We start from the raw sequence: 12,477 nt of genomic DNA, 5'->3' as shown, positions 1-12,477 counted from the left end.
TATAATACCCCCCTATAAGACCCCTCCTCCCTATAAGATCCCCCTCCCTCTAAGACCCCCTATAAGACCCCCCTATAAGAACCCCCCTATAAGACCCCCCAATAAACCCCCTATAAGACCCCCCACCCCAATAAGACCCCCCCTATAAGACCTCCCACCCCCAATACCCACAATTGGCACAATATTTGCATCAGTTTGCAAAAAGTGAAACTTTTTGCACTAACAAGTTGCAAAAAGGTTAAAAAATCGATAAATTATTTTTTACCTTGTGCAAAATTTCGAACAAAAGTTAAAAAAAGAAAGAAAGGGGGACTTTAAAAGAAAAATGCAATACTGAATCGAGCCCTTAGTGTTTACAGAAGGAAGCATATATTGTCCTCTATTTATTACAAGCCAGATCAGCAAAAGTGCAGTCACTATTTAAAGGGAATTTGTCACCAGATTTTTGGGGTCCCATCTGAGAGCAGCATGATGTAGGGACAGAGACCCTGAATGCAGTGATGTGTCACATACTGGGCTCCTTGCTGCAGTTTTGATAAAATCACTGTTTTCGCAGCTACAGATTTAGCAGTGCTCTAAATATTGAGCTGTGTATAAGCCTGCCCACAATGCTAATTGGCAGCTTTCTGTATATTGACAGAAAGTTACCAACCAATCATTGCTGGGGGCGGGGTTTGTCCGGCAGGCACCGAGACACCAAGTCCTGTAGTGATAATTTCCTGCTGATAAAACACTGATTGTATTGAAACGGCAGCGTGCAACCCTGTAAGTGACACATCGTTGGAATCGGGGTCTCTACCCCGACATCATTCTGATCTCAGATTACATAGGAAAATCACCTGAGAGATTCCCTTTAAGCCCATACAAGTACCAGATAAGTCGGTCATGTCTCGGTGTTGCCATTTAATGAGAGCCTAGTTCCTCTCGGGTGGGGCAGACGGCTGCTTTTTTGCTGCCAAGCCTCCACTTTTTGAAAGTTGTCACGGAATGAGCAATTTTGAAGACCTGTTCTCGGAAATCGCCTCCAGCTAGGAAACAAAACAAGGGATTGAAACAACTGTTTAGGCTGCACACGGCCATCTCGATGAAGAACAGGGCATCTGCTCGCTGGATGACCGGGGGATCATACGGCCCGAAGATCCTTAGTAAGATACAAGTGTTCCTGGAGGCGTGATAAGGCAGGTAGAGGACGGCGAAGATCACCAGAGCGGAGCACATGAGCTTGGTCAACAGGTCTCTCCTCCTCAACCGGTGCATCTCCACCCGCCGCAGCTCCCCCACGCTGCTACAGTAGCAGTAACACAGGGAGACAAAGGGCAGGAGACAACCGATGGCGGTGGAAAACAACGAGTATGGGAGAGTCACACGAGTTTCTGGAGAAAACACGTAGTTGGAGCAGATAGTTTTGTTGTTTTCACAGATCTCGGTTCCAGCAAAGAAGGGAACGGGTATGCTACTTAAAAACGTGGCTGCCCAAATGGTCAAGCAAATGATCAGAGACTGGTGCTTCTTGAGGAGTCTCAGAGACTTGAGAGGATGCACGATGGCCAGGTAACGATCGATGCTCAAGCACGTGACGAAGTAGATGCTGCAGTAATAGGTGGTATGGTAGACAGTTCGGGTCAGCTTGCAGAGGCCATCTCCGAATATCCAATGGAGCTGGTTGAAGTGATAATGGATAAGAAACGGAAGGCAAAAAATCCAAGTGACGTCCGCCAAGACCAAGTTGAAGAGGAAGATGGTGCTCCTACTCCAGCGCTTGATCCGAGACACCAGAATCCACATCACAGAGAGGTTAAGGAACAACCCAACCACAAGAATAAAGAGGAAGGTGACGGGGAAGATTATCGTCTGGATGGTGCCCAGGAAGCCATCCGGTTTCTCGCAAAAGTCAGACTCGACCCCCTATAAGGAAACAAGCCAAAGACATGGGACACCAACACATTGCAACGTTTGTATCCATCCATTGGACCGGATAGATGCTCAGTAAAGCGGACACAGGCAGGTGATACATTTATTGACTCATCTCCGAAGCTTTAAAGGGGTTGAACGTGATAAAAAAAAAAACAGAATTTCTACTTTCAGAAACAGCGCCACCCCTGACTGCGGGTTGTGTATGGTACTGCAACTTAGTTCCATTCCGCTATGTTTTCCAAAGACCCCAGAAATTAAATGTCAGTCTCAACAGCCGCCTGCACTCCCCAATATCCAATCTTTCTGAGTATTAGGGAGTGTGCACACGCTGCGGATTCTGCTGCGGATCCGCAGCGATTTTGGTCCTGCGGATCCGCACCAGTTTTTGCTGCAGTGTACAGTACCATTATAACCTATGTAAAATGAAAATTGCAGCACAGACACTGCGGAATTTTCCGCGCGGTTTTCTGAGGTTTCAAAACCGCAGCATGTCACTTCTTTGCACGGATTCCGCAGCGGTTTGGCACCTGTTCCATAACAGGTGTCAAACTGCAGGGGAAAACCGCAGGCTAAATCGCAGAAAAACTGCAGATAAACCGCAGGTCTTTTGAACTGCGTATTTACCTGCGGTTTTGGACAAATCCACACAGAAAATTCCGCAGTACAACCCGCAGCATGTGCACACACCCTTAGGCTACGTTCACACGCTGCGGTTTCGCAGTGGTTTTGGCCGCTGCGGACCCGCAGCAGTTTTAGCTGCGGTGTACAGTACCATTCAAATGAATGGTAACCAAAAACCGCTGTGTAGACAGTGCGGATTTATCCGCGCGGTTTTCCTGCGGTTTTGAAACCGCAGAAAGAATTGACATGTCAATTCTTTCTGCGGAATCCGCAGCGGTTTCCTATCTCCACCATTGTGGAGATGGTGAAACCGCAGGATCAAACCGCAGGCTAAACCGCAGATAAACCGCAGGTCAGACCTGCGGTTTTATCTGCGGTTTTTGCAAAATCCGCACGGATGAATCCGCAGCGGATTCCGCAGCGTCTGCACACCCTTAGGGTGCAGTCAGACGGCAGACTGGCCGCCGCTCTCCCAACTGGCTCAAAAAATCACACTACTATGTACAGCACAATGAACACTATAAAAACTAAAAGAAAAGAAAAACATGGCAGAATTGTACTTGGATTCTCCCCCGTCGCCCATTTTTTTCTACACTCTACTCGGCATAGTGAATGGTGTTGCTCAAAACTGCAAAAATATGAGTGGACAGAAAAAAAATAAAAACAAATATAAATTCTATATATTATGGCTCTTTGAAGTAAGGGAGAACTCCTTCGGGGATCACCTTAGGGTAAGTTCACACTAGGCGTTTTTTCAACGGTTTTTTTTTTCTGCAGCAAAACCTGATTTCTTGGCAGGTAAGAAGCTGCAGAAAAAAAGCATGTTTTCCTTGATTTTTCTTGTGGTATTTTTGCCGTGGTTATGGAATACTAGATTTGTCTCTTGTGCATGCTGATAATGTTCAGGGTTGAAAATTCCTATTGTATAGAATCAGATTTTGGCACAAAAAAAAAGCAGCAAAACCTGATACCTGCATTTTTTTCCCCACCCATTCAAGTGCTGTCCAAAAAAAAAGGCATGCAAAGCGCGAAATCCTGAAGACAAAACCCGTGTGTGCGTGAGAATTTGCATAAAAAAAAAAGCTGGAAAAAAAAAAACGCCTAGTGTGAACTTAAAAATGAAAATTGACGTCATCCTTAAGGGGTTAAAAATTCTAGGAGAGATCAAATAATGAAGAACTGTCCCCGGATTGTCCTATTGCGCACCCACCAGTATACTGCGGTGTCCCCTTTACTGTAGGACAGGTCGTAGTCTAGGCTTAGAAATCCCGAAAGTCAAGGACGTGGCGGCAGCGCTGAACTTTCCATATAAACTGCCCAGATGAATCTCGTGAACTTATCGGGATTTGTGTTGTCATTGGAGTCTGAGGTATCAGCCAGAGATCTGCTCAGCTCTGCTACATCTGTAGGGCACAATTGTAGGTTTCCTACCTGGATTCTCGCCATCTCTGGTACTGAACTGATAATGTCGCTCACCTGCTCGGAGCGGAGTTCCATCCTCTGGCACCGGCCGCCTTCTGTTTTCCTCTCGGGTGTTTGTTCCTGTCGGGGACGTGTACTACTACTAAGGCAACGCCTGGAGAGTCAGCAATGTCCATCCGCAGAGCAAGCTCCTGACCCTGCCGTCTCTATAGAACGCTCATGTACAAATCTGTTCCACTGCCACCATCAGGAGAGGTCTCTCCGGCAGAGCTCGTCATGTCACCAGCGGAGAGGAGCGAGATTCTGAAGTGTCCGGGTAACTCTAGAGAAAACGTTCCAAAAGAGCGCACGTCATTGGTGGATTCGGCACAACTTGTGCGTTCTGTTCTTGGCGTACAGATAATACCATTTTTACTTAGTAAATAGTCGGATTTTCATCCTTCACCGTTTACCTAGACTTTTGGCTGTTAACAATTGAACGCTCGATATTTCACAGCAGAGGATTCGTTACAGTCGTATCAAGTTTAGACAATGCACAGTGCGCGCTCAATCACCTACCTGGACTCGAGACTGACACTGAAACAAACAAATCATGGCGGGAGAGGGATTGGTGCTGCTGTATTTAGCCCATAGGGGATTGCACAGCCTGGACACAATTGTAACAAACCCCCAGATGTGCAGCAGTAAGATTTATTGGGAGGGGAATCATTCTTGTCTGAATCGAGGGTTGGACTGGCCCACCAGAGAACCGGAGAATCTTCTGGTGGGCCCTAGATTCTTCTTTAGGAGACTTCATAGTGCAAACCTTGCAGCTGCCATGGGACTCTTGAGTGGCGGAGAAAGGTGGGCCCCCAGAATCAAATCCTCTGGTGGGCCCAATGTTCTTCAGTCTGACACGGTCTGAATCCGTGTCCTCACAGCTGGGGGTTTGTTACAATTTTGTTGTACGTAGAGGGTGGCAGGTCAGAGTGAGGAGACTTATAGGCCATGCAATGCTCCTGTGGGAAATGAAATGTGCACAGTATCTCTTCAGAGAGGAAGAGGACAAGGACTCCTCTTGCCCACCCTGCAACGTCCACTTTTTGGTGAGGGTTAAACGAACCCTGCCACGTTCTGTAAAGGACGCCCCAAATTTGCCATGTTTTTGTCTAAAAATTGTGGATAATCCAGGCAAAATCAGGACATGGGACCCCTATACTTGTTATGGAGGGCCCTATTCATCAATACTAACACATTTTTTTCCCTGTTCATAATGAGGTGGTGTGCTAGAGTCTGACACTTCTGATTCATGAAAAAGTACACGTCTCTTCATGAATCAGGAGCGTCTGATGAGTAACGTGCGTCTCCGTGCGCCATGCCAGAAATCTCATTCCAGTCGGGGACGTCACATTTCGTCTTGAATTTTGTGTCATGTCCCAGTCGTGCCATTGTCCCTGTTGGCAAGGCTGGGAGAAACTGGTGTGAAAATACCAAAAGTCTCAAAATGTTGGGCGCAATTCCAAGTTATACCAAAATTTCCAACTTTTCAAAGCTTTTATGTCACTTTTTGGGGCATAAATCTTTGGTAAATTGGGGCCTATGTGTCTCAAAAGTGAAATGATCAAGGTTCTCTGTATGTTTCTTGTATAGTGGGTATGGAAAGTATTCAGACCCTCTTAAATTTTTCACTCTTTGCTTCATTGCAGCCATTTGGTAAATTCAAAAAAGTTCAATTTTTTCTCATTAATGTACACTCTGCACCCCATCTTGACTGAAAAAACAGAAATGTAGAAATTTTTGGAAATTTATTAAAAAAGAAAAACTGAAATATCACATGGTCATAAGTATTCAGACCCTTTGCTCAGTATTGAGTAGAAGCACCTTTTGAGCTAGTACAGCCATGAGTCTTCTTGGGAATGATGCAACAAGTTTTCCACACCTGGATTTGGGGATCCTCTGCCATTCTTCCTTGCAGATCCTCTCCAGTTCCGTCAGGTTGGATGGTGAACATTGGTGGACTGCCATTTTCAGGTCTCTCCAGAGAAGCTCAATGGGGTTTAGGTCAGGACTCTGGCTGGGCCAGCCAAGAATGGACACAGAGTTGTTCTGAAGCCACTCCTTTGTTATTTTAGCTGTGTGCTTAGGGTCATTGTATTGTTTATTGTTGGAAGGTGAACCTTCAGCCAAGTCTGAGATCCAGAGCACTCTGGAAGAGGTTTTCATCCAGGATATTGCTGTATATGGCCGCATTCATGTTTCCTTCAATTACAACCAGTTGTCCTGTCCCTGCAGCTGAAAAACACCCCCATAGCATGATGCTACCACCACCATGTTTCACTGTTGGGATTGTATTGGGCAGGTGATGAGCAGTGCCTGGTTTTCTCCACACATACCACTTAGAATTATCACCAAAAAGTTTTATCTTCATCTCATCAGACCAGAGAATCTTATTTCTCATAGTCTGGGAGTCCTTCATGTGTTTTTCAGCAAACTCTGCGGGCTTTCATATGTCTGGAACTGAGGAGAGGCTTCCATCGGGCCACTTTGCCCTAAAGGCCCGACTGGTGGAGGGCTGCAGTGATAGTTGACTTTGTGGAACTTTTTCCCATCTCCCTACTGCATCTGTGGAGCTCAGTCACAGTGATCTTGGGGTTCTTCTTTACCTCTCTCACCAAGACTCTTCTCCCACAATTGCCCAGTTTGGCTGGATGGCCAGGTCTAGGAAGACTTCTGGTGGTCTCGAACTTCTTCCATTTAAGGATTATGGAGGCCACTGTGCTCTTAGGAACCTTGAGTACTGTAGAAATTCTTTTGTAACCTTGGCCAGATGTGTGCCTTGCCACAATTCTGTCTCTGAGCTCCTTGGCCAGTTCCTTTGACCTCATGATTCTCATTTGGTCTGACATGCACTGAGCTGTGAGGTCTTATACAAACAGGTGTATGCCTTTACAAATCAAGTCCTTTCAGTTTAATTAAACACAGCTGGACTCCAATGAAGGAGTAGAACCATCTCAAGGAGGATCATAAAGAAATGGTCTGCATGTGACTAAAATATGATTGTCTGCACAAAGGGTCTGAATACTTATGACCATGTGATATTTCAGTTTTTCTTTTTTAATAAATTTGCAAAAATGTCTACATTTCTGTTTTTTTCAGTCAAGATGGGGTGCAGAGTGTACATTAATGAGAAAAAAATGAGCTTTTTTGAATTTACCAAATGGCTGCAATGAAACAAAGAGTCTGAATACTTTCCGTACCCACTGTAGATCACAAGGATTATTATTGCCATTATTTCTTGGTGACCAAAATCAGATTTCAGTTACATCCGCTGAGAGTGAAGAGCCCATTCTAATTATTAGAAAGCAAGCTGTTATCACCAAAGTCAGACAAGAAAAAAGGGATAAAGCAAATGTATCTTTCTTATCTTCCATGGTACTTAAGTGATTTGCAATGAAATCATCACATTTTTACTTGGCTATTCTTCCATTACAGTATGAAGTACAGGCAGGGGATAAGCATTTGTGCATCACTTGCTGCGTTAATCAGTTCCTGGCAGTAAACATATCAGATGCAGCTTCAGGCATGAATAGCTTCCCGGAGTCCTCTATTAGCGCCCCTCATAGACATGTCTGGAGCTGATACAAGATATGCAGGAAGACCTGCAATAACTCCATACATTATCTCATTCCTGTTATATAATGTGGATGAAAAGAATGTCACTTTTAAAGGGCCCCTAACACTATGACAAAACGTATCCTAGAAGATGAAATATCATTTTTTATCACTGCTTTTTATACCATGGAATTTCCGGTTGAGGGCCTGATCTAGAGTAATGGATCCTGCTGTCACTGAAGGCACAGTTAAATTGTTATTCTCACCATTATAAATACATAAAGGGGACTCAGCTGGTAAAAAATATCTTATTTTGTTTATTACTCTGAAGCCTCAGGATTCGATCCTGCAGTCCTGTGTTTGTCTGCCTGCGCCCCTATCTGTTAAGCCACTGGAGATCTGGCTGTTCTTGCATTCAGGAGCATAGTAAGGTTGGAGACCCAGGCCTCTCTACCTTCAAGAGTACCCCTTGGACAGGGATAATGAGGGCCCCAGCTCAGGGACAGTTGCGGGCCCCCTCTCCCTTACTTCAGACCGTCACATCGTGACATACTACTCCCGAGTATGGCTATTTTTTTTAATCTGCCATATGGTTACAGCAATATGGGCCTTTTTATTTAGTGCTAATGGTCCTTATAGGAGGGCAGAGAAATCTAAAGACACACCCCAGAGGATCCGCCCTCATAAATATTAGCACTAAATAAAAAGGCCCATATGTCTGGAATCATTTGGTAGATTTTAAAAATAAAAAAAAAGACTGAAGGGAGGAGTGGGAATGAAATAAGGATAAAAACTGTCCACTTTTGACCTGGTGACAGACCCTCTTTAAAATTGCAGTGCAAAAACAAGAAACTGCACTTATTATTAAAAATCCTCTTTGTTCTCAAGAATGAAGGAGTTTTTCACATTATTGTTGACTGCTCATTGCCTAGGTTACATTCTGCGGTCTATCAGTGGAACCCGGTCTCCTAGGCAAGGAGCGCAGCACTTGTTATCTATTTGCTATGCAATTGCTCTGAATGTCCAGATCACTATATACGACCATCTTCAGTCCCCCTGACCTCCTCTGCTGCTGCTGTACCAATGCTGCCTCTGCTTGCCGCATGGAAGAGTACACAGTCCAGACCAGCGGCTCAACTATGCCACGGGTACGACCTGTCAATCATCAGGAACAAGGAACTAGCAGGGAGACAGGGGAGCAGTGCACTACTGAAGATCTGTGTTGAGAACAATCCTTAGAAATTAACTTTTTTTTCCGTGTAAGATCTAGTAGGACGATCCTAAACTTTATCCTCCCTCATCCTTTTGTAAACACCCAGAATGGGAGTGGAGGAGTGACATCATCCTCACGTGAACAGATCCCGCCCACGTTTTCAGCAAAAGTAAAGTGAGCTAGAATTACATGAGGTTTTCATGGCCTCTTCATCTAGTTTGCAAAATTAGAAAATACGTCTATTTTTTTTCTCCATTTTTCATACTGGTAACATCAAGAAATAAATAAATATATATTAGAATGTTTTTCCCCACATTTTTATAACTATTTTTTGTTGCTAATTTGCCTTTAAGAAATGGGGCACCACTGGTATGAGCTACCATTGTGACTCATAATGCTTCTGGCCCTCACTGTACTGTATTTACACCTAGTGATGAGCGAACGTGCTGGGATAAGGTGTTATCTGAGCATGCTCGGGCGCTAACCGAGTGTCTGCGGCGTGCTCGAATAAAATGTTCGAGTCCCCGCCGATTCATGACTCATGGCTGTTTGACAGCCGCAACACATGCAGGGATTGTCTAACAAACAGGATATCCCTGTATGTGTTGCGGCTGTCGAACAGCTGCGGGAACTTGAACATAGTATTCGAGCACTCGCTTAGCACCAGAGCATGCTCAGATAACACCTTATCCCAGCACGTTCGCTCATCACTATTTACAACCCTAAATGCCAGTGATTGAGAGGTACCTGTGCATTTAATTAATTCAACCATTGCTACAGATATTCCGAACATTAGGGGCTCGGCCTTTTATTTTTTATCCCAGTCTTCACAGTTATCACGTTTGTAAATGTTCGATCTCTGTTGCTACTTTATTTCTCTGTGTTTTTTTGCCTGCATAAATATTCACCACTCACCATATGTTCGGTACGTTGCTCACAACAAGCAGAAATAGCTTCTCGTGAGCTCGTCAGCAGCTGAGTGCCTACTTACGATTACTTTATACCATGCACGATGACACCTGAAAGTGTTAACCTACCTAAGGATCCATATATCTTTACTCCCTGTGGAACATGTACAGTACCTTGACTCAATTTTCACACTTGTTTTATAGGAGGAAGGAAATGGGCAATTGCAAACTTTCCCAATTTCCACGTTATTCTCATTAATTTGTCTTTAAGTGGCTCCTAATATTTTGCTCTTTCCAGGACGAGGTAATAATACAGTAGACGTCAGGGCTAGGGATGGGAGAATCCTGAAATACTCGTAATCGCTAGACTCTAACGAGTCCGACTCGGAAACTCGCTACTCGTTGCGAGTCTACCGAGTCCAATGTTAATGAATGGGGCTGCGAGTATTGCAGCGATTCCTGTGCTGCCATTTTTTTTGTTCCGCTTACTTCCCACATGTGGCTGTGCACACCATGCGGAAAGTAAGCAGAACAATTGCGGATGGTACCCACGGTCCGGAGGAGAGGAGACTGTCCTCCAGGCTTTGGGCACCATATCCCTGTAAAAAATAGAATTTAAAAATAAAAAATATTGTTATTCTCACCCTCCGACGTCCCGCGCAGCCTTCCCGCCTCTCCACGCATCCGTTCCCAGTAGTCCTTTGCGAAAATGCCCGCGATGGAGTCCGTTCTCGCGGGATCGCGAAGTCTCGCGGTCATTCGCGCGACGTCATCGCGAATTACCGCGAGACATCGCGATCCCGCGAGAACGGACGTCATCGCGGGCATTTTCGCAAAGGACTACTGGGAACGGATGCGTGGAGACGCGGGAAGGCTGCGCGGGACGTCGGAAGGTGAGAATAACAATATTTTTTATTTTTTTTACATTTTATCTTTTACTACTGATGCCGCATAGGCAGCCTCAGTAGTAAAAAGTTGGTCACACTCGTCAAACACTATGTTTGACGAGTGTGACCAACCTGTCAATCAGTTCTCCAAGCGATGCTACAGATCGCTTGGAAAACGCTAGCATTTGCATTGGACTCGTTACTGTGCGAGTAATCGCTTGGAAACTCGCAGAGTACCGACTCCTGCGAGTCCCCTACTACTCGCAGAGTAACGAGTCCTAACGAGTAGATTCGCCCATCCCTAGTCAGGGCCGGACTGGGACTAAAATTCAGCCCTGGCATTTGAAGTTACACAGGCCCACTAGTCACATGGTGACTATATAATATCTTTGTACACTTGTAGTTTACAAGAAGTGAGAGGAGATTAACATGACTATATAACATGTAGTCATAGCTGTGCCCAGTATTTCAGCTCAGTCCTATTTATTGCTTTTAGGTACAGTACTCCTCCCAAATCTCTGTCCCCTTTTGTACGCACGATGACAGAATTCCTGGCAGAACTGCTCTCTATTGGGCAACCAGACCCCCTGGTCATAGCTGCCCCTATCATACCTCCCAACTTTTGAAGAAGGGAAAGATGGACAAAGACTGCGGCGCGCTGTGCACACCGCTGCAAATTTTGACCACGCCCAGCCACACCCATTTCACAACTAGTCACACCCATGTCCACACCTAATCGCACCCATTTAGCACTGCTGATCACACTGACTGGTACTGAGGGCACAGTGGCTGGCATTATGGGCACACTGACTGGCACTAAGGAAGAGAGAAAACAGAGAGAGAGAGAAAAAAGAAAAAAGAGAAAGAAAGGGGAAAGAAAGAAAGAACAGAGAGAGACAGTGAAAGAACAGAGAGAGAAAGAAAGAGGGGAAAGAAAGAACAGAGAGAGACAGAGAAAGAACAGAGAGAGAAAGAAAGAAGTAAAGAAAAGAAAGAAAGAACAGAGAGAAAGAGAGGAAAGAAAAAGAAAGAAAGATGGGAAAGAAAGAACAGAGAGAGAAGAAAGATTAGAGAGAGAAAGAAAGAACAGAGAGATAAAGAAAGAACAGAGAGAGTAAGAAAATGAGGGAAAGACAGAACAGAGAATGAAAGAACAGAGAAAGAAAGAAAAAGAGAGAAAGAAATAAAGAAAGATTCTACAGCAGCCCGGCTCCCATTGTAGTGCTCACCTGAGCCTCCCGGTGCAGGACCTATCATGATCCGCTCACATGGCCGGCATCCCCGATTCCAGGGCGATCCTGCTGTCTGTGCTGTCGGAGGAGGACACGGTCATGGATCTGAAGCATTCCTGGTTCCGTCACAATCTCCTCAAGAAATTACCTCATTTCCGGTCAGCTTCCAGCACATCACTTCAGGTGGAACGTCATGTGTGTGTTTTAAAATGCTCCTCCGGGCTCCGCCATGTACTCCTGTGTCCGTGGGAAAAGCCCGCTTTGTATGCTTTGTACACACTTGGCTCCGCTCCGTACATCCCGTACACATATGGCTCCACTCCATACACACACGGCTCCACTCTGTCCACCTCGTACACGAGTGGCTCCTCTCCGTACACGCGTGGCTCCTCTCCGTACACCTCGTACACGCGCGGCTCCGCTCCGTCCACCTCGTACACACGGCTCCTCTCCATACACCTCATACACACACGGCTCCTCTCTGTACACCTCGTACACGCGCGGCTCCACCTCGTACACACACGGCTCCGCTCCGTACACCTCGTACACGCGCGGCTCCTCTCCGTACACCTCGTACACACGGCTCCTCTCCGCACACCTCATACACACACACGGCTCCTCTCCGTACACCTCGTACACACACGGCTCCGCTCCGTACACCTCGTACACGCGCGGCTCCTCTCCGTACA

At 45.7% G+C, this 12,477-nt stretch overlaps 1 protein-coding gene across 1 annotated transcript; it reads right to left on the bottom strand.

The window, feature by feature from the left end:
- Positions 1–588: 588 nt before the first annotated feature.
- On the bottom strand, positions 589–4,257 carry LOC141047891 (P2Y purinoceptor 1-like). The gene is made up of 2 exons (XM_073543211.1): positions 4,012–4,257; positions 589–1,905 (listed from the first exon to the last, which is right to left on the bottom strand). The coding sequence occupies exons 1-2, from the start codon at positions 4,030–4,032 to the stop codon at positions 904–906; spliced, it is 1,023 nt and encodes a 340-aa protein (XP_073399312.1). The 5' UTR covers positions 4,033–4,257; the 3' UTR covers positions 589–903.
- Positions 4,258–12,477: the final 8,220 nt, after the last annotated feature.

The sequence above is a fragment of the Dendrobates tinctorius genome, unplaced genomic scaffold (assembly GCF_039654945.1).
Source record: "Dendrobates tinctorius isolate UK_male_01 unplaced genomic scaffold, ASM3965494v1 ptg000129l, whole genome shotgun sequence".
NCBI classification, from domain to species: Eukaryota; Metazoa; Chordata; class Amphibia; order Anura; family Dendrobatidae; genus Dendrobates; species Dendrobates tinctorius.
This window is presented reverse-complemented; position numbering and strand designations above follow the sequence as displayed.